Source organism: Lampetra fluviatilis, chromosome 11 (assembly GCF_964198595.1).
Source record: "Lampetra fluviatilis chromosome 11, kcLamFluv1.1, whole genome shotgun sequence".
Lineage (NCBI taxonomy): Eukaryota > Metazoa > Chordata > Hyperoartia > Petromyzontiformes > Petromyzontidae > Lampetra > Lampetra fluviatilis.
The window spans coordinates 13587260-13614215 of record NC_136285.1 but is presented as its reverse complement, the minus strand read 5'-3'; the positions used below and the strand labels follow the sequence as shown (position 1 = coordinate 13614215).

The following is a 26956-nucleotide window of genomic DNA, read 5'->3' as shown; positions in this document are numbered from 1 at the left end:
AATATACTTTGCAAAAATCAGCCAGACATTTTGGTTTCAATTATGAAATCGCAGAAACGGTGACTTCCATCTCAAGCGAGCATTTGAGGCGGTGCTCATCTCCTGAGCGAGTTATGGCACTTCCACATTCCTATGGCAAGAGGCGTCTACCCAAAGGACAACAACGGTAGACTTCATCACGAAGTGGTCCTGATTTTATCAACCCTAGAGGGATTAATCAACCCCCAATCAGGGTTTGAACTCCCAACCTTCCCGTTGCGAGCCGCCCGCTCGCTCTACCACCCAGCAAAAAAGTATTCGCGCAAAGTTACGTAACTTAGCATGTTCCAAATACGGAATCGTACCTCTTTGATGATCAATCCTGCAATGGTTTGCTGTGATTTACACATTTGTTTGCACAGCGGTGGCCAGAACACAACCGCCGATAATCGGATAAATCCATCACGCGTCACTTATTTCCGCTTGACACTTATTCGCTTGTGCCCTGAATGCATTTATGACAAAACGTGAAGGCCGTTGACATTTTTATCGTTGTTTGCGGTCGAAAATGGTAGTTCAACGAAGTTGGCTTGTCACATAGAAATTTACAGCAGCCAAATACTCTTAAACGCGCGTTTCTAAATGTGGAGGCAAAAACCAGAGGACCCAGGGAAGAATCCACGCGACCACGGGGAGAGACGCCGCAACTACAAATACACAGACGTCAGGGTAGGGATCTTACCCACGACCTCTTGTATGCTAGGCGAGGTAGTTAACATCTCGCCACCATGGGATGTTAACTACTAAAACACAAACATCTCCGCACGCAAGACAAGCTGTGGGAAAACGAGCTAGGCAGTAATGGTAATGATAAAATAATAATTGTCATAATTAATTAATGCCGTCTACACCCCAGGCCAACACGAAACCCCGGCCGACACGGGCGCCGCCCAAGCGGCTGTCGCGCGCGACAAAAATTGGCAGCGGCCGATTAAAACCGCTGATCAATCCCGATGCTTGAAAGCTTTTAAAGCGCCGTCTCGTTAGGTTGCGCGTGCGGGGGAGAATTCACGAGGCCGGTGTTCCCGTTGACGCGTTTGGTAAGATTAAGCATCATGAGCAGAGAAAGATTTTTTTTTTTATATATATATTTGTAAACCAAAAAATATTTTGCCCAAAAACGTTTGGTTCTCACGTAGCGGTGTCAACATTAAACTGCATCCACGTTATCCGTTTTCTTCTCGTTTTAGCTGATCAATTGTGGAAAGTGTGGTGGCCAGCGACGCAATTATTAGGCACATTTACCGTAGCTTGTTTTTAATATATATAGGCGCTGGATCGGTGGATGTACCTAATTTTTATTGCATGTTAATGTGAAACAGGGCATCGACAGATGTGCCAGCGGCAGGCACAGCGCAGATATGGGTTATGGACTAAAGCTTCAATCCTAATTGGGTAAGATATGCTCCCACGCCTGACTACGGCGATGGGGAGGTGCTCACTCTATTAAGCTGCTTCGCAGCAGCAATCCCCGAAGAAATCAAACCCACGCGCTAACGGCCACGACGCAAAAGAATAAAAAAAAACAGCAAGAAGAACAACCGTAAACGAAAAAAAGAAAAAATCAAACCGACCTTCCTGCACAGTATTGCTGATCGCGGTCCCGATAAAAAAAAAAAATATATTGATTGGTTTCTAAGCGTGACGGACCGAAAATGAGCTTAGAACATAAAGCTCGGCGCAAAATCTATAACTCGTGGTGCCAGAGCAGATTAGAGAGCGCCGCGCGCTCCCGCAGGCCGGATCCCCCGCACGCGCCCGTGCACCGTGGCAGCGATGGCTGCACCTCCGAGTTCACCCTCGCGGCGATTCCCCGACCGCGACCTCCGGAACAGCGAGTCGGCTCGGCACCGGAGAAGTTTGAGAAACTCTGGCACCGAGTGCCGGGGCTGCCGATCTGCCGCGTGCCGCGAGGTCGGAGGGATCGCGAACGGCAAGAAGCGCGATTGGGAACCCGTGACACCGGTGCTGTCATCGTGCCCGGCACGTCACCGTTGGGAACAAGGCCGCGGGAACGGGGCGGGCGAGGAGACGCGTGTGGGCGCGTCCGCCGAGCGTCGTCGCCCCCGACGCCTCGTTTAAAACGAAGCTCCGTGGCGTTACACACGCAGTACGGCGACGTCACGTGACACGCAAGGCATGATGGGGACACCGATCCTGCGGTCGCAATCGCGAATTTTGGCCACCCAGACGTCGCCTTGCGCGCGCTCAATCGTCCGCGCTTGTTTCCAGCCTGCTACGCCCCCTTTTCCATCCGACGGGTTTCTCAGAGTTTACGGAGAGCGTTACGCGGTCGGTGGCCGTGGTGGGATGGGCGTGGGCAAAAACAGCAGCAGTGACCGCCGGCACGTGATTGCACCTGCTGATGGTCATGGCGATGATGACGGGCTCCCAGCCCGAGTAGAGGACCTCGCGTGTCTGCGGGCTCCTGCGTGCCACCATCACCCACAGCGGCGTGAGCACCACGAAGAGGCCGCACACGAGTGGCGACACGAACTTGAACACTTCTGCGGCACGGAGATACGCGAAACACACACGGAACACGCGCGCGTGCGAGGTCAGGTCGGTTCGGGAACTCCCTGGGTAAGCGGCATTGTGGGGGCACCATCGTTACCGCAAGGACCAGCCGCGGTTCAAGGAGAAGACCCCTCTCCGTCACGGCCATCCGAGCGCATCTCACGATGGGCAATAAATTCTGGCTTGTTTTAATTTGTTTGGAAACATATCCTCGTGCGTTATGTTAGTTTGGTTTGCATTTATCTTGCACCCGACGTTGTAGCCTTCATTGATGTTGTCTGCCAAGCCGAGTCGCCCTTGAATATGAGCTTCTTAGCTCCTAATGTTCAGTCCTTTGCGTCTATCCGCTGCTGGATAGAGGCCGCCATATGCTGCGTCACTCATGGGCATTGATTCACCATACTTCACCGCATTGGTCGGCACGGGTTGGCGACAAAGGGGGTTTGTGGCTCCAGGATCCGGGTTCGGATAATGCTCGCCCACCGACGTTAGCCGCGGACGGCAGTTAAACTCGGGTGGCCGGGCTCACAGCGCGGTGCACGCAAGCCGCTGCGCCCCGGCCCCAGTGCCGGATTAAGCTAGTGCGGGGCCTGTAGCATATCTAGCTACTTTTGCTCCTAGGATAATCTGGCACTGCCCAGCCCTCTCCCTGCCAAGTTGTTTTTCGGATGAAATCCCTCTGGATGCTTCTCAGAACTCAGTCGCGAAAAGAGACTCCAGTCTTAATGGGTTTCTCGTCTGGTTGTGAATAAGGCTTATAAATGCAGGAAACAAGTGTTTTTTTCCAAAAATCCTTGAGGATGTGTGCGTGTGGGAGAGAACGAGAGTAGCAGGGGAAAACCCAAGAATGCGATGTGATCACGTTCAAAAGTATGCACGGAGGCCATCAACTTAGTCAAGTGAAATAAGCATGTTTTTATTGTATTTTTTGCAAATATCAGCTGTGCGTGATTGTGCAAGTTTACACGAGAGGAGGGCTGGTGCGGTGACGAATAACAGCGGCGAATATATTCGAACCGGTCCTGGGCCTCCCCTAGGTTGACTCGGTGCGGTGTGTAAAGGTCAACACTGTGCATGGTGTTCTCCACGCAATGTCTTGTGCGCCGCGCCGGCCTTCGTAGGCCCTCGCTAACCTCTCTCGCCCCAACAGTCTATGTTGGCTATAACAAGGAGGCCCTCTGTGTTTATTTGCGTGAATAATACGATCGCAGAAAATGCATTTGTTGGCAAGAGCAAAGAGTCGATTATACTGTGGGTTAAATAAACAATCGCAGCAATTTTCAGACTCCGTAAAAACACATGACCCAACCAGGCACAAAAAATCGCAAAGTCTAGACACCCATCCAGGCCAATATCAGACCACACATCAAAGCGTAACACTGTCTGAAGTGCTCGGGGCAATTTGCTTACTTAACAAGATCGGCACGGCTCCACTTTCCCAGCAGTTACCCGATGCCCTCTCACGACCGAGCCTCCACCCCGGCAGGAATCGAAGGAAGGCCCGAAAATTTCCGCTCTGTTACTGAAGCCGACCGCTTGCACATTACGCAAGAAAAATGAGCTGCACCCACACCCCCCATGTGCACATTCCTTTTTTTTTTGAAAGCCCGACAACCAATTCGATGCCAATCATTTTTTTTACTCGCAAAACTGTATTATGCAGTGTGTGTTTAACCGTTCGTCAAGGCTGCTGCTTGATGATTCTAACATGGGATTTTTTTTTGTGATGCTCGTAAACTGCTTTTGCGAGGTCACAGTCACGCAGAAGAAAGCGATTCTCGCGGTGCCGGGCTCGGTGAGGCCACAGGAAGGAAACGAATCTGCTGAAGCGTCTAGGGTTTTTTTTCTTCTTTTTTAACCCTCCTGAAACCGCCCACACTCACCCGACCCGGCTCCTGGGACCTCGATGGGCAGAAAGAGCCTTTTGGTGGGATTTAATTCGGGCGAGCGAGCGGGAAGGCTTGTGGTCGCCTCATTTCCGCTGCACAGCTTATGCCACTTACGTCTCATCCCCACACATAATTCGCTTTTGTAGGTGTGCGCACGCGCGCACCCAACCACGCACGTACACACACGTTGGCATCTATGTATGCACGTACAAATACACACGCACGCACACGCAGGCACAAAGACAAAGACCTCCTTTATAGCCTTTCAATGACTGCTGCGGCAATTGCTTTTAGCCAACATGGCACACGTGGGTGTGGTTGACAACATCACTCCCAAGCCGCCTTTGTCTCCACAGGTACTCATTTGATGCTAAGTGGCCCTAGGGGAGGCCCAGGACCAGTTCGAACATCTGCCACTTTTGCTGGCCGTGAGCAGGAATCGAACTCGGGTCACCGGGTTTGTGGCGCAGCGTGCCAACCGCGACACTACCACTCCCCACACGGATTCACATGCACCCACGCACGCACGGACGCACGGACACACACAGAAACACGCCGCCCCTCCCCCCCCCCCCCCCGTAGAATCCCTCCTACGTCCCCGCGCTCCTCTCAAGAGTCCGACCGGACCGACGCCTGCTGGGGGCGGCAGAGGCGGCGGCAGCGGTGGCATGCGGCAACGATTGCGTTCGGCGCTGGTCGTCCCGCAGGGAGGGGGGAGAGCCCCTTTAGTTGGCCGGGTACCCCGGGGGCACGGCCATCGTGGCTCACGCAGCAACGCACCGAATGAGGCGAAAAGTTTTGGCAAAATGTTGCGTATTTTTTCACGCCGTCGGTTGGCGACTCGCGATGGGAGCCGAGCTCCCGCCGTGGCCTGGAATGTTATTTTTTTAATGTACAGTAAATGTCACAAACATGTTTTGTAAGCGTTTACTTTAATGGCTTCCTTATGTGGTTGGTGCAAAGGTTATGGACGTGGAAATTGGTTTGTGTTCTCAATTGAGTTTCTTTTTTTAATGCTAAACGCCACGCGCAACAATTTGTGGTTTCAAAGCGCTCCGTGGTGGAATTCTGACCGAGTGGCTTTGAGCACTACAAGGCTAAAGAATTCTGGGATTGGTGGAAACGTTGGAAATAAAAAAGATTAAAGTCTTTAAAATCCTCTTCTACACATATAGCTGAGTCAGCTCAAGTCTCCTGCAAATCTCTTCACTCGTGTGTGGCCACCCCCACTCCGAGTCTCTCCACTCTCCCCGCCCGCTGTGAAAACAGACGCTGCTCTTCCGTGCCGCAGCATCGAGGCCCTGGTGGAGCGTCCTTCCTCTTGCCTCTCCTCATCTCTCCTGACCCACCGTTCCCATGTCTCCCTTCCTCTCCCCCCATCCATCCCCTTTTATTCCCAATTCTCTTCACTCTTCCATCCCCCGTTCCCTTTCTCATTTTCCATTCATTAAATCCTTGACTCTACTTCGCTTCCCGTTTAAAGTGCTTAAGCAGCTGAATCTCAGTAAACTCAAACGCAAGAACCTAACCGTTTCTGCTTGCTTATACGAGTCGCATGTGGTATGTTTGCCTTGGACATACATTGCCGACGTGGACACACAAACAAAGCAAACCACGTGGGTTTACTAAGCAATTGCCTCCGGTACGACGGCTGCGTGAACATCGTTCACCCTAATCGGCCGGTTTGAAAAAGGTAAAATATTGTCGAGGCCTAAAGGTCACGACCCCGAAAGTGAAGGGGGGTCAGCGGAGGTTGCCGGGGAGATGGGACACGAGACATCGAAGGTGACGCGGCGGCCGGGGGATCGATATCCATAATTTGATGCGATATTGGAACGTCCAGACGGACGTCAACGCTGCACGGCGACGCTAATGCATCGCATCGTCCGGGCGGGGGCACTGATGCACGCTGTCAGACGGAAATGGCACAAACTGCTACGATGATGAAAACGTTAAAGTAAGAGGGCAGAAACTCGAACAAATAACGGTGCCCAAAATATCATCGCCATCACCAGCGGCGACAACCTGCACACCCCCCCCTGCCGGATGAAGACCTCCCGATGTCGCCCCCACCCCTCCCCCACGGCCTTGTGATGCCAAGATGGTTGATATTTTCTCCATTTACGTTCGAGCCATTATTTTTCCCCGTCGCCTATTTGGAAAACATTTTCCACGACCATAAAGCACAGCAATTGGGAGGTGAATTGTGACAGCCCTGCTTAAGATCCATACGCTAGGGGCAATTCCGAAGCTTACGGACCGGTGCCGCGGCGGGAATCAAACCGTGGTCTCTACATGCGAGCCGGCTCGGAGGCGAGCGTGTCACAAAACCCGGGGGGGGTCCTTTCCCACAAAGGCAGCAGACGACCGCTGCTCCGGTGTTGCCAACTCCTGAAAGGGGGAACGTTGCCAAGCGGAACATCAAGAAGTCGCTTGACGCAACGAAATCAACCATCTAAAGCGGTCAAAAGCATAACTGGGGAATTCACTACGTTTTTTAAGACGTCGTAAACCGATGCGGGACGCTTAACACGCGCGGGGAGTCGCTCCCAAAAGCGCATCGTGCCCTCGTCGCAGAAAGTCGCTCGATTTGCCTTTAGTCGCTTTAAGCAACAACAACAAAATTCGTCGCGAGGAGGAAGTCGCTGCTGATCTGACGACACAATTCGCTGCGTTGACAAAGCTGCGGGCGTACACAGGCAGCAGGCAAAGCGGGCGGGGAGAGCTGCGGGCGGAGTGAGTGCGACCTCTCGTGGCGACACCGCGAGACGCACAACTCCCTCGGCCACGCCACTGCATTGACGCTCGCTGGGTCGTCCCTCTTGCTGTGCTGGCTGTGGGCTGTTGCAGCCCTATGCTGCTTGTGACGCGCGTTCTCTCTCCCAGACGCCTGTGACGTATCCACGCATGGACGTCGAACTTCTTTCGCAACGTACGTAGCCAACCGTGCCAATCGGAGGTGCGGAACACCATAAAAATATCCTAAATTGTCATTTTTTTAATTCTTCATTTCCCTCTCATGCTCCTTGGTCCTGGAATGAATTACAAACTATTTTTAAACTGGAGAAGAGGGTATCACTGTCCGCTTTCAAAGCTCTGATAGATGAAAATGTCATTGACCGTTGTAATTGTTTTAAATGTTTTATATTGTACTATTTCGCATTGTGTGTGTGTATGTGTGTGAATCATTGGGGAGCGGTAGTGTAGCGGTTACCGCACTGTGCTACAAACCTGGCGACCCGGGTTCGATTCCTGCTCACGGCCAACATCAGTGACGATTATCTGAACCGGCCCTGGGTCTCCCCTAGGTCGACTCAGCCTCAAATGAGTACCTGGTGCGATGTATAGACATCGCCACTAGGGAGACAAAGGCGGCCGGGCGTGGTGTTGGCCACCCACCCCCTCGTGTGCCGTTCCGGCCTTCATAGTTGCTCGCTAACAGCACTTGCCCCATACAGTCTGTTAAGGCTATACGGGGGATCTTTGTCTTTGTATGTGCGTGTGTATGTGTGTGGTGATTTCTTTTTGCCGGCTTCTTGCCAGGTCCCCCTCGCAAACGAGGTTTTTAATCTCGTTAAATAAAGGTGAAATTAAATCTTGTTTTTTTTTTCATGACGAGCCTCGTCCGTGCCGCGTACCTATATAGCCGTAGAGTTCCCTGCTGATGCCAGCGAGGAGTGACAGCGTGATGAGGTCGCCCAGGCTGGCTGCGATGGGCGTCGCTACGTTGTCGGGGTTGATCCCCACCTTCTTGGAGCCCACGATCACCCCCACCATGATGAGGCCTACGCGCAGTCCGAGCCGGCGACATCATCGCTATTATCACCACCAGTCGTCATCGATCATCATCACCAGTATCAACAATCATCATCATCATCATCATCACAACCACTGTCATAATCATCTCCATCACCAGTGTCTGAAGTTTCAAATCTGGCCTTTCTCAGCAGCTTACAAAATATCCCAATCCGATCTAAATCAAAAGCATTCAGCATCTGTGAAGAAGTCCTAGGGGCAGCAGCATCGAATGACAACTTTAAAAAAACCCTGACGACCTGGGTGAGTGAAACTATAGCGGACGGCGGCTGGGTGAATGGGTGCGGCTGGGTGAGCGCGCCTTTTACTAGATTCCATCACAGCGCATGGCCGGTCGGGCCGAACCTAGCTGGGCTTGCGGGGCAGGCCCTGGACGGACGGAAGGTGCTACAGAGACAACAAATGGAGCCCGCTCGATTTCCGAGCTGACTGCCTGATGATGCTCCAAGCAGTTTGAGCACAAGGTCGCTTTGTTGATGTTAAATTCTAATCCCAAAAAGTCTTCAACCACCGATCAGGAGCAGCATCATGAGTCAGAATTTGATTAACACATAGCGCACGTAAATAACATCTTTGTAAACGTAACAATTTTGTCCTGTGGTGGTGGTGGTGGAGTTAATGACAAGAACCTTGGCATGAAACCACTGCCACGCGGCCGAACCCAAAAACATCCATCGGAAGGAGCGGGTTCCATCAGTTATCTCTCAGTTGATGGTCAACGTTCGAAGTGAGGACCACGATCCTCAAAGGAATGGCACTGTCCCTGTGGCCACCCCTGTGGCCATCCCCCCCCCCCCCGTCCCCTGTGATCCGTGGATGAAACAAATCACCCGAGACATGCCGGCGTACGGCAGCCAAGAGCAGTTCATGCGCACGCTGTCGCAAGAGGTCACACGTTTGGGGCAACGGTCCTCCGCTGACTATGCGTGATGAAGGAGCTAGGTTAGCGCAGGATGGTGGGCCTGGGAGAGACGCGGGGGAGACGCGGGGGAGACGCGGGGGAGACGCGGGGAAGACGCGGGGGAGAGGCGGGGGAGGGTACCCAGAATGAGGGAGGCGACGAACGCGGTGGCGACGCTGCTGGCGCACAGCAGCACGGCGTGGTGGAGGTCGAAGTTGCCCTCGGGGATCCAGCCCATGATGACAGCGGCAATCGCCGCCAGGAAGCCGACCACCGTCGCCTGGACCTGTGGGCTCACAACGACGTCATCGAGTCAACCCGACGCATCACTCTCGTTTGAAGCAGGACGCGACCTGAAAATAAACCAGATAGATATTTGATTATGGGCTCTTAAAGAGATGCACACCCAAGCTGCAAGTCCCAGCGTTCTCAAATATCAACGTGAAGCTTCACCAAAGAGTAATAAGAAGGGTTTAGAGGAGTAAATAACACGTGTTGTTGATCGTTTCGTTTTTCAGCCAATTAATGAGTGTTTATGCATGCGAGCGGGCCACACTCATTCCCCGAACAGATGGAAACAGGAGGCGATTAGTCCACTAGCTGTGCCGCCTTCTCCCGGCGAGCCAGTGTACAACGCCCACGGGAAGGGGGAGTCTCGCAACATCTGTGCACCGATCCGCCAACCCTCGAGCGTGCGTAGCCACCACCGCTCAGGCGAGCTGACAAAAACCTAGCGAATGAGCAATCGCCAGCGCGCGGTCGATTGTCGCTGGGAAAACCACGCTCGGAGTGGGGGGGCCTGCTCGTCGCCCACGCTACGTTTGCGGGCCTGCAGAGGGCACCCAGCTTATCGGCCTACGAGCCCCCCAAAGACGTCAACAGGATGTCGGGCGCTTACGCAGCGAGCGGAGGCTAAACGGGGGGCAGCGCGCGTGGCGGCGGGGGGCCGCCGATCTCTCCCACCTGGATGAGCGCCAGGTTGCTCGTGATCATGCGCCATTGCTCCGGGGCAGAGTCCATGTGCCCGATGTTGGCCTGATCACGGTAGACGCACGGGAGAGAGGGGGGGGGATGGGGGGGAGAGTCAGGAGAGGCCACGACGAGCGTTGACGGTGCCGATAAACGACGTCGCAGCTGTCAACGCAGCGAGGCGAAGCGTCTCCGCCGTCACTAGGGGGCTCCAAAGCACGGTGGAGACATTTGCCACCAAAAGCACGATCGCGAACCTGCGGAAACCGTGGATTAATTTTACCCCAAAATTTTTAAATTGCCGCACCCAGCTCACCACACCCAGTACGACTCTTGCTACAGCTGTGGCGACTAGTCACGTGCCACCTACTGGAAGGAACCACAGCCTTGGTGTGGCTATCCTATAAACGAAATCATGACAGCACTTGCAGTGATGGACGACGGCCCGTCATCGGCGCCACTTTGTAACCGAGGCGCTGGCGGCTTCCGCTAAAGGGGGCCGATGTCGTCACGGCGCAATCGCCAGCCTCCGTCGCGGTCCACCTCGATCGCCCATCGCCACCGCCGCCTCATCGTGCGAGATCCGCGCCGGTGTCCCGAGGCGCGTAAACCACGCCGCCTTAATCCACCCGGGGACGCCGAATCTCGATTCGCGGACAACCCGCCGCCGCGACCTTTGCCGGCCGTATCGCTTCGTATCCCCGCGAGAGCGCGTCGCCGGCGCGGCGGCGGTCACACGAGCACACGCGCGCGCGTCTCTATTGACCGCGCGAGCAACGAGGCGCGGCGCAAATGTTTGCTTTGCACACGCGCGGCGAAGCCGTCAGCTGCTTGGCAACCGCGGGGGGCGGGGGGGGGGATGCAGCGGTGGCAACAATCGCGGCAGCGCTTCCAATAAATAAAGGATTAGAGAAGGGCGGAGGACGGTGTTTTTCAGAATATAAAAATCGGCTTTTCTCCAATATATTCTTATTGACCAACACGGCCGATCTCAAGAGATCTCAGAAGCGAAGCAGATTTTGAGCCCGGACAGTGCTCGGATGGGTGACCGCCACGCGCAAACAGGTTGTCAAGACGGCTGAGGGGTTACGAGGGCGGCTTCGGCAAAATCGATCGCTGTCCTGTACTTCTACGCTCCCACATCCATGCTCATAGTCTTCACATACCCACACTGACCGGCACAGATAAGTGCGGTCAAATAACCCAAAACACCCCGCACGGTAGAGGAGAGATCCCTGGCAATTGATGCCTCCTTTGCAAAGGGTGTGTATGCACGTAAGTTGATCCTCTTTCGCACCGTACGTAGGGTGTCGACTTGTCATAGGAAGCACACGGCACCGTACGTATTCCCGCTGTGCCGCTATATCTCTGACCCTGCCACTGAGGAGGCGAAAGGCCACGTCGACTAGAAAGCCCTCCAGCATCACAGTGCACCACCTTGTGTCAGGGTCCCGAAAGAAGCCCTCACAGAACCAACTGTGGTTATAATAAACATACATTAAACAAAACATTATACAACAGCGTCATTCGTGCCAAATGCATCTCAAAACGCAGTACAATAATTATGTGAAAGGGCTAAATGCTATTTGTAACAATTATTCAGTGAAGGAAGACCCTCGGCAACTAAAGGTAATCAAAACAAATAAAGAAACGGCATAAAAACTAAAGGTATGCAACAACAACAAAAAAATAATAAATTCAATCGGCATCGTCGGCATCCTCACTCGGGGCATAACCTTTCATAAACCCTGAAAAGAAAATTAATTACACGTCAAGCTCACCTCAGAGCTCAAGGGTGCATGTGTCGGGGAGGAATGGAGTGGGGGGGGATGGATCGGAGGTGGGGGGTAAAGAGCGGGGGTGGGGGGGGTGTTGTGTAGTCATTCACGGCCGGGCTGAGACCATCAACGTGAGAACCCAGTTCAATCACGGGGCGGTTGAAACACGGAATCAAACGGCAGGGTCTCAGCAGCGGCTGGCTCGCAGCTCTGATTTGGCATCGGCCACGCGAGTCACAGGACCACCTCCTCAACGGAGGGAGGGCATTGGACGAGCGAGGCATGAAGCCTCCCAGAGTCCCCCTCTCCCATCCTGGATATCGAGAAAAATGCCACGGCAATAGCTTCAGGCAGTACTTGGCACGCATGCGCGGGTGACCAGTCTGGCTCCTGCAAACCACTCGGATGGGTTTGTTTCTTTTAATAATATCTAAAAAGTTATAAATATATAAAGGGTGCAGCTCTAGAATTGGTTGCTCATGCTACTACTGCAAGAAGGGCCTCTACGAGAGGGAGGTCTGGAGTGCCTCTCTAAAGGGCATTTTGGTGCGCTCTGCCATGCTGGCCAGACGTCTTGGGAGAGGTGGTAGCATCCACACTTTACCCCACCACACGCAACATTGCTAGATTTGAAGCTTTCGTGACTGCAAGGATTCATACTCTTAGGTTTTTCGGTAAAGTCACGTAGCTAAAAATAATAATAATAAATTAAAATAACTCAATTAAATCACGACGTTTCAAAAGCAACACAAGCCTCCGTCATCAGGTGTAACTGTTGCTTCCGAAACGTCGTGATTTAATGTAGTTATTTTCATTTATTATTATTTTTACACACGCAACCTGTTGACCGGCTAACTGTGGCATACCCCATTCATACCGCTGGGGGGGACAGACGTGCATATCTGGTTCCAGACATGCGTTCATATTTACACGTGATGATAATCCACTTCGTTGAGCTATCATTTGTGGCCAGGTCGCTCCTGAACAAGAGCTACATAGCTCCGTGGGCCTTACGTGGAAAAATAAAAAATAGTTTATAGTTTAGTTTTAGACCGGCATGCTAACCATCACACCACCGCGGCGAGATCCGCTTGATACATGTTACTTTGAATAATTGTTTTGGTGTTGAAACATTTAATTATTGTTTTATTCTTTAATTACTCGTAATCCACCAAGGCAGTATATTTGTAGATATTTTGTGTACTCTGCTGCATGGCTCCACGTGTTTGCAGAATGCTGTTGCCTCTGACACTGCACCACTTATTTAACAGGCTGCGCCAAATTATGTGAGTCAGGGAAGTTGAAACCAGTCCAAGGTTTTTCTCCTTGAAACACAAATGCAGCTGAAATGTAAATTCAGCCGGAATAAGTGCACAGGCTGAGTGGTCCAAATGTTATTTTATTGCACTTTTTGGCGACTACCTTAACTGCATATTCATTATTTAACATGCTTGCTTTAAAACAAATTACGATACAATTAATTTCAACAATTAATATAATTTATTTTCGTTCACCGCAACTGGCCCCTACGGTCTCTGAAAGCCTACAGCGAAATCAATTAGCCAACCCTTTTTTTACTCCGGTTTATGTCTCAAACTATTGGGGCAATCCTTGAATAGAATTCACCGGTTTTCAATTGGGAAAGTCGCAAACATCAACGCAACTTTAGAGTACATCTTGGTTCATCTCGGTTCATCTCGGATCATGGCCCCTCCCACCCCACCCAACCTTAACATACGGAAGCATTGACAAGAGGAAGTCGGCTGCGAGGGCGCAATCCCTACCGCGGTGGAGAGGCGAGACGCCAGGGTCATCTCGAGGTTCCCCTTGAGGCCCAGTAGGGCCGGGACGAGGATGAACACCTCCTCCACGTGCTTGAACACCGGCCAGTGCTGCACGCACGCACACACGCACACACGGGGGGGAGGGGGGGGGGGCAGCGAGCACGCACACACGCGCTCGGTGACAACGAGCGGGACACACGAGCGCAAACAATCGGCGGCACCGCTCCGGCCGGCGTCCGCAGCGCAGCACACAGGAGGAGAGGAGCGTGATTTGTAAAAATTATCGCAAGTAATAAACCCAAGCCAGACGATTGCCAATTACAGTGTGAATGTGAATTAAATTACGACACTCAATTACTGAAATGCGTTCAATTATCTCGTTTAATTTTTTTTTGTAAGCTTGTTAATCGGTGGGGGGGGAAGAGGCGGACAGGTTGAATGTCGTTTCTTTGGGTCTGATAATGAATCGGTCGTAAGAATGTGTGCTCTATGAACAGAGACAGGCCACATGAACAGCCACAACCACGGTGCTATGATAACGGCGTGAATACCAAACGCACTGAATTATTATTTCTTATTAATTGTGCCACCCTCTTGGGAGAACAATGCACCACCAAAAATCCTGGGTTCGAATCGAAGGGAGCCGCCCATGACTAAAGAGTTCTCCCACGCAGAGAATCGATGGTCTAGGCACGGTCACAAATAACCGCTCAACAACAGCGTGGCGTTACACGTATCGTGTGTTTCGTTTCACTGAATTCAGCCGATTTCAGCTATAAGAATTGGAAATTGGATCAGTTTGCTTTCGTTGGCATAAAGGAAATCGTCGAGTGGCACTTCAGTTCAGTGTTTCTCAGAGTGCGGGCCCAGGCACAGCGGTGATCCGCGACAATCCTCCAGGTGGACAATAGTAACAATGCTTATCATACCTTTTGCTTCAGACATTACTTCATATTTTACTTTAGATATGCAAGGGTAAACTACCCTGATTAAACTACTCTAACTCGAAATGCTCCACCCCCTCCAAAAAAAAAACTAAAACAGGCGCTAACATTTTTATGATAATTTTTTTTTACCCTTCTATCTGGCAACAAAACTGACACCTTTTTAACAAGGAGTCATGTTTGCATAGACCACAATACCTGCAGTCATAATGCAAACAAAGAACATAACTCTGATAATGTATGCACTGTCCTTGAAGTCGATCGGTCCACACCCAACTTCAAGGACAGTGCATACATTATCAGAGTTATGTATTTTGTTTGCATTATGACTGCAGTCAACACTCCCCCACATGCGCAAAGAAAATGAACCCCCGTATAGCCTTGACAGACTTTTGGGGCAAGTACTGTTGGCGAGCACGTATGATGGCCGGCACGGTACACGTGGGGTGGGTGGCCAGCACCATTTGTCTCTCCAGTGGCGATGTCCACACATCGCACCAGATACTCATTGAGGCTGAGTCGATCTAGGGGAGGCCCAGGACCGGTTCAGATAATCGTAACCGGTGGTGGGTGTGAACGGGAATAGAACTCAGATCGCCGGGTTCCTAGTGCAGCACAGCGCTAACCACTACACTACCACTCCCCACTGGCACACACACACACGCACGCGCGCCATGCACCGGGCTATGTATAGAGACAGCCAGCTCCGTGTGGGTTGCACGGCCGCTTCGTCAAAATGAACGCGACGCTCGCGGGTGGTCGGCACCGTGCGGCCCGGCAGGGCGCCAACGGCTGCGCAGGACGCGGCGACGAGAAAATCTGCGAGGACGCCGCTGCTCGCCGACCGCTACGCGGGCTCGCTGTGCGCACGCCGCCGCGCCGCGTGTTGCGAGGGCGACCGTAGGCTCGCTCGCTTGTGCGCGCACGGTCGCGGATGTAACGGTATAACCCCGCCACCGAGATTGAGTTCATTTTGATTCGTTGCACGGATGGTCCTGTCGAATCGGTTGCCCGGCTGTCTCGCGAGGGAGATTCCTCGTGTTGTGAGCACAGCAGCAGCTGCATATCAATCGAATAGAGTTTCATTGGTTATGTTTCAGGATGATACTTGTTTTATTTACACGCACAACTCTGTTGTCAATCGACTCCTGGATGAGGGCCTCCTCCCAAGCTGTGCTGGGCATGGGGGTTATTTGACCCCCGCACCGGTCGGTACAGGTTGTTGTTGAAGGTTGGGGGAGCACAAACCAAAGTACAGTACAACAATCGATGTTGCTGCACCGCTCTTTACTCCTCACGACTCAGTTTAGTTGAACGCCGCTGGGCTGCCTCGAGCTCCCTCGAGTTGCAGGCCCCTTCTGCCAACGGTGGCTTGAGCACGGCAATTGCAGGGCTGCGCCTTTCCCTCTCACGCCAGCATTCCGATAGACCGCCGACCGCCGCTCGGCTTTGCTCCGGCTACGTACTAAAAGCGATTGCGCGCGGGAATAAAGCAAACAGCGACACGGAAACCGCTATTCATCTTGCCCCCAAACAAGCCAAGTGAGAGAGCCGATCAATATCTGCGAGGACGCGGCGCAATGTGGGGACGCCCCGACCGCTGAGCGAGCGAGCGAGCGACGTGCGACTCGCGCATTGACCCGACTTGCTCTGCCCGTGGACGCGAAGCCGCTCTCTGCCACGTCTGCCCACTTTTTTGCCAACTCGTTCCCGATTCATTCCGTCTGCCAAACGGCAGCTGCCTTGAAAGACGTTAAATATTAAATCATCGAGTTCCCTTGGGCGTGCAGATGTCGGCGTTGAGAACGTTCAGAAGGGGAGGTGGCCAGGTAGGTCAGAGGTCACAGCGCTGAGCTGGTACAGTTGAGATCCCGAGTTTAATGCAGGCAACTGGGTTTCATTACAACCCGAGTTCAAATCAAGGCAGCTGCCTATAATTATTAAACTGGGTTCTCAAGTGTAACGCGGAAGTGGTTTCAGCCCCGTCACCAGTGATCGTACAAACAGCACCATCACAATCAATTTGGTCTCGTGCCGGAGAATTGCAAGCATTGCTTTGACTGTCATGCGATGAACACTGCTGTGCCCTGCCACAGATGGCAGTGCCTCTTACTGCGTGCACCAGAGGTCACTTGAAGGGATCTCAGAGGTAGCTCTGTGATATCTGCTTCCGCGGGTCGTTCTCCGCACCGCCGTACGAGAGTTCTCAATTGATGCTTTCACTCATTGCATGATGCCGCGAGCGAAATCAGGATAGAAATGGGGGAAAAGCCAACAACAAACATGAACACACGGAATAAAAAAAATGATATTTCAACAACAACAAAATTGTATCTCATTGTTTTCATCTTCATAGGTTGTGCTAAATGTTTCAATACAATTGTGGGTCCGGCAGTGTCTCATGTATGGCTGTTCTCCATAATACTCGGTTAAGCAGCGACGTTGATCTAACAGGTGACACCCTACTGGGGAGGCTCAGGGATGAGAAATGGACACGGGGGGTGGGGGGGTGGGGCGGCTTTCTCAAATAAGCGCCAACGCAAAACCCTGATCCCATCTCCCGCCAACGATTGATTAGACGTATTTCCAATGTTGGTTATTCAATGAAGCTCATTATTTATTCACGTCCTTTTATAATTCTGCACGGAATTCTCTTGTTATTATTCACAGGAAATGGAATAACACGAGCACGTGGGCACGCACAAAGACAAAGTTCCCCTTGTATAGCCTTTAACAGGCTGGTGGGGCAAGTGCCGTCACGGCACACGAGCAAGTTGGTTTGGCGAACCCCATGCCCAGCCGTCTTTGTCTCCCCATTGGCGATGTTTACACACCGAACAAGGTACTCATTTAAGACCTAGGGGAGGCTTAGGACTTGGTTCAGATATTCGTCACTGATGTCAGCTGTGAGCGGGAATCGAACTCCATCTGCCGGGTTGGTGGCGCAAACTGCTAACCAGAGCCACAGCTCATCTCGGGCAAACATGCACGCCCACGCACGCGCACGCATGCACGCGCACGCACGCCCACGCATGCACGAGCACACAGACACACGCACACGTACGCGTACGAAAGCACGCACACACACACACACGAGCGTACACGCACAGGCGATTAGGTTAATCCCTCTCATGTGGGATGAGGAGGCACCATTTGCACCCGCGTGCCCAAAGCCGCGCTAGCCCACGTGGAAATCCACCCCGAACCGCCCGCTCGTTACACAATCGCACGCCTTCGCGAGAGCCAACCTGATCCAGAGCCTGCGGATACCTTTCCCGGCGCTCGTAAACTTTAAACGCTCGCCGATTACGCAGCTGTCAGGCGATGATCTTTCTCCACTCGGGGTGTTTTCATTTTGTTTGTCCACGCGTCCCAACTCGGGCGATGAAGGCGGATCGCGGAGTAGTGGCTGACGACCTCGCCGGGAGACCGTTATCCACCGTCATTAAGATAATGTTTACAGTGCTCCGTCAATCCACTACCACATGTCGGCTTGCCCGTGGCGTGCTCGGTCAAGGACCTCGTTTGACCATACTTCACCACGCAGCCGCTGCGGGTTCATGAACGGTGGATCGTCGGACCGATATTGCTCACCACTAGTGTTAGCCATAGCTGGGAATCGAACTCAAGTCGTTGGGTTCATAGTATATTGTCCTAACCACTGTGCTGCTCGTACAGCCCTGTTATAATAACAATATGAATAATGTCCTTTATTTACCGAGATACGCCAAAGTGTCAAGACCCTTAATCAGGCGCGCGCTGCTGGGCCGTTCGGCCAGTTCCACTCATGAGTGATTGGCAAGTGCGAGGAAATCGCAGAACCCCGGAGAAGATCCACACATACGTGGGGAAACACTAAAAAGGGATAAAAACCAAATGTATTATTGTCATCACAGATTTCCCCAACAAATTTTATCCGATTGAGCGGCACTCGTTGGAAAAAAAGACGCGAACTGGAAACGGGGTAAATATTTGTCAATGGGCTCTTGCCCGGTTAAGAGAAGGACATGTGACCCGGCAAAGCGATGAGAGCGTAAGTCCCGTGGAACATCGCGGACGTGGCAATGCCACAACACGCACCACGCGGCAGCTTAGCGCCACCGCCGACGCCACACTTGATCCCCTGCCAAAAGCAGCCGCTGGCGCCAATCGCACGGCGAAACCTTCCGATCGATACGAGATACCGCTCCGCGTGCCGGCACGCAGCTACGGGGCGAGGACTGTTCTCCCCTCTCTACCCCCCCCACCGCCCCCAACCACGCAAGCAAAACTCAGACAATTAGCAGTCGGCAAACGCTCGCAATAGACGACGGTGTACAAACAAGCGAGTGAGAGTCGATGTTACGTAACAGAGCGGTTCGTTAGGCACGGAGGAATTTTATCAGTGTGCCGCTGCAGATGTAAGCAGGATTCCAATTTATCCAAATTCCAAAATTAGCCACAAGTTGCTAAACTGGGCCTATACGTGACAATCATTGCTCCCCTACGGGCAGACTAATGCCCCCAGGTCACTCTTGCAAATGAGACTTCATCCTAGTATCTTGAATTCTCAGCTGGTTAAACAAAATGAACTTTCAAACGAATTTTATTTGACACCGCATATGGTTTTCGGCTGGCGAGACAGAGAGAGATGCAGATGACGAGTCTCAGAAGTTATTGAAGTTTTACGAATTTTTCATATGTTGCATTTCACCCATTGATTAATCTTTTTCTTGATTCAAACACTTGGCGCAGTTCTGCGGCTCACACCGCCCCCCCCCCATCAAAGCGATGACTGAGTTGTCATTTGAGGTGGCTGCCTGCATAATCTCTTCATAACCGAGGCCAATAAAAACACATGAGATCATTTTTTTCTGCACGGAGAGAGGGGGCAGCAATAAAAAAAAACGAGGCTGGCGGGCGGAAGTCACGTAATTGTTGATGTCAGTCGCAGTTTAATATTTATTTCGATTTTACGAAGGGCGTGCACCACAAATTGATGGATACACCTGCACGCCAGTGACCGGTTGTTTTATTTTAATGAGGGCGCTTGGGTAAACACATCGCGAATAACCCGATAACCCACGCCACGTGGCCGCACAAGCCACTGAGCAAACAGATGAAAGGGGGGGGGCGGTAACAAGAAAACGTCAACCGTTCGCAATATATTCTCGTTTTTTTCCTTCAAGTTATTGTCACCGTCCCTTGTGCAGCTTTTAACTGCGCGAAAGGTTATGGCGGCAAAAGGAATGCTTCACGGTACGCCCACTGGAATTTTAGGAGGCTAGGCAGACGATTTTTTAGGGATGAGTAATGCTGAGAGTTTTATAAAGCGATTAAAGAGTATTGCCCTCTTCAAACCAGAGGATGAGATAGAGGGCCCGTTGAGGCGCGTGACACATTGCCTCTTTTGCGAGGGTGGCCTACCTGGGTCACACCAGGTTAGAACTATAAAAACAATGGTCACCATTTTTTTAATCCCCTGTCCTTTCCAAAAAAAAAATCCTCTCCCACAATTTCGAATGTCAGGGCATTGTTTGGAAGAAAACCGCAGGACCCACGTCCATTTTTTTTATATGCGCATCACAGCGGGTGAGATATGCACCGACGATTTAAAACCTTCTTATTTTCGGCACACCGGTGTGCTGCTATACTTTAGTCGGTGTCCATGGGCGGTAGGAAGAGGCGTAACCCCCCCCCGTCCACCGCCCCGTCCCTGTGCCGCTATTCCTTTTAATTAGGTGATAACGCGGGGCGACGCGGGGCGACACGGAGCTCGCTGGGTGAGGTCGCGCCCGACCCTGCCAGGCCACATGTCTTTGTTTGCCTGACAGCAGCGGTGGTTTATCTGCCGGTCACCCGCCCGACCGCCCGCCCGCCGCTCTCTTCCTATTTTGTTAACCGCGCCCGGCACGTGCGCCCGGCACGTGCGGCCTGGCCCCGGCCAACAACGTCACCGGGGGCAGCAACACCCACAACAGCCGCAGCAGTGAAACTTTCCTTTGTTCAATTCAGATCAGTTTTACTAAAAAAAATTATAATGATGATAATAACTTACAGCCCCCTTTGTCAATCCACTGCTGGATGAAGAGATCCCCACGCCGGTGTCTGCGCGTTTTGTAAAGCACGTTGATCGGCAATGGGTATATTTATCAGGCTCGGTTAGTGAGTTAGTGGACGTCTTCAGGCATCGCCTAGTGAATATCTGAGATGATGCCGGCCGAGAATGGAGGGCGGCAGTGGCGTCTCCGATGCACTAAGCCTACCCCGGACAGTATTTCAGATTACTTTAATTCTCCATTGATTTTTTAAAATATATTATTATTGGTAGTGAAATTTCAATCCCACTCATAAATATGTATTCCGCCTAAATTCCAAAGTAATTAAAGTTGACAACCGTGGCCGCTTGTAAGTTTGTGCGACTACCCATAAATATGTTTAGATGCCAAATATGCAAGTGTAAATCCTTAAGCGGATTATCGACTTACAGCTTCGGACCAAGCAGAAGGAATGTTCGCAATATCGCAAATTTCGCGTAATCGTTTTTAATTGCTAAATATTTGTTTGCAGAAAAACACGACGCGTCCAAGGGCGAAAAGTGGCACGCGATGGGGTTCAAATGTTTTAATCTTGGCCGGAGATCCGGAGAGCCAGCGATCCCCGGTCATGTAGTTGGGGGAGATCAAGTGCTGGAGCGAAAACAGTCGATGCTTGGAATGGCAGAGGGCAGTAGAAGAAGGGGCAGACCACAGATGAGGTGGCTGGATGAGGTGGACAGAGAGCGACAAGTTAGACTCTTCCTGAACTCCAAGAGAAAGCGGTGAACGGAAGAAGAAGGTGGTGGTGGTGGTGGAAGGCACTGGTCATGGACGCGTCTCCAGAAGTCGGAGGGTGGTGACAAGGTGCAGCGACCCCAGTGGCCGTGAGGGTTGCGCAATCCGCAAGCACGCTTGGGAAGCAAAGCGAGGAACTCGCAACGGCTGCTGCGGCCGGCGAGAAGAGCGATCGCGCGATTGCTACACGACCCGTCGATAAAATCGCAAGGCGGAGATTCACGATAAAGCGCGTGGGCGACGCAGATCGCATGACCACATCGATAACCCGTGGGTGATGATAACCTGCTCACACCGCAGCTGAGCGTACAACAGTGTGTACCAGCCCGACTTACAGCTGGCGAAATGTTTACACTTAAAGAAGGTCTCAACAGCCTCTTTGTTGCACTGATCCCCGAGTGAAGATTTCACACCCCAACGCGGATCTAAACGAGCCAGCCCCGGCCCCGACGCCGACAGATTAACCCCGTGCACTCCTACTTACAATCACTGCGACCGCACAACACAAAGCGACGGCGACAGAGTGTCGTGCCGACGGAGCCAATTTCTAGGGTCCCCACGGTGTGCCCGGTGGTTAAACGTGCCACGCAGTGAACCTTGCAAACCCGAGATCGATTTCCGGCCACGGTTATAGCATCAGTGGCGAGTGATAACCGAACCGGTCGTGGGTGTTCCCCGTTCAGCGCGACCTGCACGGACCAACTTGGACAAGAAATGTTCAAACAGCCCCTATGACGGACACGGCGTGGGCGAGGCCTTCGTGCAGAGGTAGATGTACTAAGGGCTGTACATGGCATGCACTTTCCATGACCGTAGCACGTCACGTGGGTGTAAATATGGATTGATGTTGAACACAAAGTGCATCTCCCCTCATGCCTGACAGTGGGATCATCATCTTCATCATCAGCCGTGGTTGAAGCCCTCCCCGAGACGTCTCCATCTTTCATTATCCTGCGATGGATCGTGAAAGATGGTGACAGCTCAATGCGATTATCTACCCCCGGTCTACATCGGAGCTGTCGGGGAATTAAAGATAACCACCGAGACTGCCGATCTGAGCGCAAACGCCAGCGTATCAGCAATTTCAATTGATCGAGCGTCAAAATGCAATCACGTCTTGGGATGCTTTACCAAAATGTAACTTAAATTAAATGTGCATTGGTGTAGAAGGGGGGTTGGCGTTCAATTCCAACAAGCCCAGATCAGATATCTCACTCGTCGGTCCCACAGTGGGGTGGCTCAAATTTAGTGGCTCCAATTGCTTGACGTGGCCATTAAGAGTGAATTTTGTGATAAGAGTTTAAAATGACTGTGGGTTATCAAGTCAGTGACTGTTATTGGCCGTGTAAATACATCGGTAGTACTGACGTTTTGCGACTTTAGGTTGTATACTGACTTGTTGCTCTGGCTCAGACTCTCACGGCTGGGAATCACAGCAGCATTCGAGACCCAGAACCACCACCACCATCATCAACAACAAGCGCCAGGGACATCTGGGATAACACCAACAACAACAACAAGCACCAGGGACAACCGGGACAGCACCACCAACAACAACAAGCGCCAGGGAGAGCCGGAACGACAGCATCACCACCAACAACAAGCAGCAGGGATAGCCGGGACAAGCAACCACCACAACAACAACAAGTGCCAGGGACAGCCGGGACACCCCCAACAACACCAACAAGCAGCAACGAGCCACACGGCATCAATGGGGAAGGCTGGAGCTACACACAGAATGGGTAGCGACCGTGTTGCTCGTTTGGCACGATATGAATGCCTCTAACAAAGCAGGTGGGGGGGTTTCCCAAACCGGTTCGTCTGGTTTATTAATCCCACGTTCAAACCCTGGCGATTTAAGATGCCCCCCCCCAAAAAAAAATTCCGACGTGACGTCTGGCGACATTTAGAAGCTGTTCTTTCCATAACGTGCGTTTAGGTTATTTTGGTGCTCTAAATGTCCACGTGATAAGCCACATCGTTGAACTGTCACTTGTGGCCTGGTCGCGTCTGAAAAAGCAGCTAATAGCTCAGTGGGCTTGACCTGTCTGGTAAGATAAAAACGTTTCGTTATATTTGTAGATTTTTTTCAAGTGATTTGTTTACCTTTCCTATAGGTTGCTCTCCTATTTATGTTGCTTGTATTGTGTGTTGTTGTAACGTTATAACACAGCGTTGATATACGGTGCTTTTTCTGGAAGACTTTGCTGTTTTTTCCTGGATATTTCTGTTTGCGCGTAGTCACTTTAAGATGTTCCTTGTTCATGTTTTTGTTTGTTGCGGTTGCACCCGAGTCAAGAGCCGAATGGCTCACAGGGCTCTACCTAATACATGAACTGAACTGAAAAACGTTCTGACTCGCCCCGACTGGAGTAAGAGAGATATGTGAATCAGACTGCCATAGCTCATCCAATTCCTCCAGCAGACAGATTCTGATTTCTGATGGCGTTCCTCATACATGGGGAGAGGTTTCGTAAACTTGGAATTGGCAAATAAATCAAAGCGCTTTTAGACAACACCTTACACCTTGATTTAACGATGAATTACATTGAAATACGAAGTGCGATTTTATATTCCACATTGCATTGTTATAACTGATTCATTCATTATCTCAACAGGGTTTAAGCTAAAATTACACTCTTGCTCTTGACGTGTTAATCACACGGCTCCTGCACCGCTTGGCCCAGGTTCACCTGGAAGGACAAAGGTTGCCTCAGTAGGGCCTCACCTGGTCATCAAAAAAGCATTTGAATGTACGAAGGAATTTGCAATGTCTTGGTTTTTTTTTTTCGGTAAAGTCACGTAGAAGGGAAGTAATAAAATAATAAAAATAAAACATAATAAAATGAATTATTGTATTACTTCCCTTCTACGTGACTTTACCGAAGAAAAAAAAAACCAAGACGATGAATCCCTGCAGTCACGAAAGCTTTAAATCGGAATTTGCAATGCTTATGTACCAAATACTTATGACTGTGTACCTATATGAATGAATACGATACCTGTCAACCCCTTATCAGGGCCTACCTTCTTACAGCCCAAGTCAGACCTTATTGGTCACCCCGTGTCCTTATAAATCTCAACGTTCATCCTACAAAGGTCCCATCACAAGGGAGAAACACAAACAAATAGACACAAAAATATTGCCCGTATTGATACGGCTGTACGCCATATGGACCTGAAAACTCAATTTACCTGGACAAGAATATGGGGTAAACAGTGTGAGTTGACAGGGATGCTACTATACACTACACTACTATACACCACTATAAACTACATTATACACTACTATACACTACTATAAACTACACTATAAGTTTCCCGTATTCAAACGGCTGTATGACAACTCAATTTCCCTGTAGAAGAATACGGGGTAAGCCGTGTGGGTTGACAGGTATGTGTCGGTATGTATGTTGGACTTCTGAGGCACCGTACCTAGCCAACGATGCTGATCGGAGGTGTGCTGTCAACGTACTCCGTAATTCTTCAATAACGTATCAACATTTTTTAAATCTACACATTCATCAATAACACTGTATGTGGGGGATATAATAGAAAAAATACAATATCAAGTAAATGATTTATTTGATGTGAAGGCCCGTTGCCCGAAACGTCGTCTAATTTTTTTAATTTTTTCCGTTTAAGGTCACCGTGTTGACGAACGTGTTTTTTTGTTGTTTGTCCTTTTGCACCACTGCCAACAACAGCATCACCGACTAATTCGTTTAATTATTATAACCTCACGTCCTTTATGTACAGGACTGAATATTTCTCATATAAACATATTCATGAGTTAATACCGTCATGAACTTGTGCTGGTTACGTACTTCATATTTTTAAAGAAAGATTCTGATTGTAGTCTGCTCAGAAAAAAATACCATGCGATTTAGAGTTACTGGAGTGGCTGGCGTGACAATGTGAACGGATCATTTCCACGACACATGGAGTTGCCCTATCAAGCCCAGACATTCACAGTGTTTGAAGCCCGTGGCTGTACAGATTCAAAGTACAGGTGGCTTACTCCAAGTCCAGGTGGCTTCATCCAGTCCACCTTTCCGGGTTATAAAATCCCCGTCACTCAAACGCGCAAGACACGGCACCCATCTCCCATGCGGTCCGCTGACTGGCAAATGCAGTAAGCGGGACCGGCATCCACTCCAGAATCCAGATGCAATGCACCACGGCTGATACGGCTCCTCTGCAAAGACCGTAGGCTTCACCCCGCCACCTTAACTCGAAATGGGCGTAAAAAAATAGAAAGTATCTATCAATGATCCCCTGACGTGCAAGCTCGGTTTATATTACTGAATAACAGAACTGATGGGAAAAAATGTGTGAAATCCCTGCGAATGCTTATTTGGTTTTATTTTAATGTGATTAGAAGGGGTGTAGGGTCATTTTGTGCTGAGACGCTAAAATAAATTAAACCCTTAATACATTAATCTGAGTCACTCGCACGCGGGGCCCTGATGATAATGAACAAAGCTCAATAGGCCTGGCACAGGCAATGGGCACAGGCCTTCATTAAGGGACTCATTAACTCGGCGGTGGATAGCTAAGCCTCAAAATGCACAACTGTAAAACCCCGAAGAAGTACTTTCAAAAATTCCACTGTTAAACTTCAACGGAGGAATTTTTTTTTATATTAAACTCAATAAACTGCCATAGCAGCAAACCGTCCGCGCGCCAACTTCGAAGAATACTCGAGTAATGTGTTTTTGTTGTTGTTCTTCTAATCAGGATTTAAATTCGCGATGACTGCTGGCAACTACAACTGTCAACCGCGTGCGAGTTACCGCACAAGGGGAAATGCGTCTGCGCACATCGGTCGCTCGCCCACGTGACCGATAATTATGTCGGGGACTCGTTCGCTAACGCTGGAAGAGTGTCATTCTGGCAAGATTGCTGCAAGGCAATTACCAGCATGCCGATGAGTTAAATCAAATCATGACCACCCCCCCCGTAGATCCAATGTCGCCCGTTGCGTGTTGGGCAGCAGGTGTCGCGTGGAGGGACGAGGGCCGATGGGCGAGACTGGTGACAGAATGGCAGCCAAGGGAGGGAAGGGAGGGAATGCGCCAAAGAGGACGCACGTGTGTATGCACGTTGAACTTCTTTCGCACCGTACGTAGCCAACCGTGCTAATTGTAAGGGGCGGGAAATCACGGCGGAGACGGAGCGGTGAGGTCAGCTGATGCGCGTACCAGTGAGATGGAACCAGGGATCACAGGACCATGCAAGTGATGGAACGGGGGAGAACTTCATCCAGCAGTGGAGCGAAAATGGATAATGTCCATGATGATTAAGTAGTAATGTGCCTGTCTTTTGGTATAGTAATATTTTACGAAATAATAAACAAAAATATACTCAATGTTGAACTATTTTACATATCAAATTACAGCCCTCTGTCAAACCAGAGGAAAATAAGGCCTCCCCCACACCGAGTCGTCATCGGGTGGTTCGATCATACTTCGCCACGCTGGTCAGCGTGAGTTGGTGAAGGGGGG

General features: G+C 51.0%; 1 protein-coding gene across 4 annotated transcripts in view; it reads right to left on the bottom strand.

Annotated features, from left to right (window-relative positions):
- SLC41A2 (solute carrier family 41 member 2) overlaps window positions 1-26956 on the bottom strand; it is a 60958-nt gene that overhangs the window by 19605 nt on the left and 14397 nt on the right. For all 4 annotated transcript variants that reach the window (XM_078861048.1, XM_078861051.1, XM_078861050.1 and 1 more), the window contains exons 4-8: window positions 13694-13801; window positions 10126-10197; window positions 9304-9448; window positions 8084-8230; window positions 2399-2546 (exon numbers count right to left, since the gene is read on the bottom strand). In XM_078861048.1, coding sequence (XP_078717174.1) covers window positions 2399-2546; window positions 8084-8230; window positions 9304-9448; window positions 10126-10197; window positions 13694-13801 — 620 coding nt within the window. The remainder of the gene's footprint in view (window positions 1-2398; window positions 2547-8083; window positions 8231-9303; window positions 9449-10125; window positions 10198-13693; window positions 13802-26956) is intronic.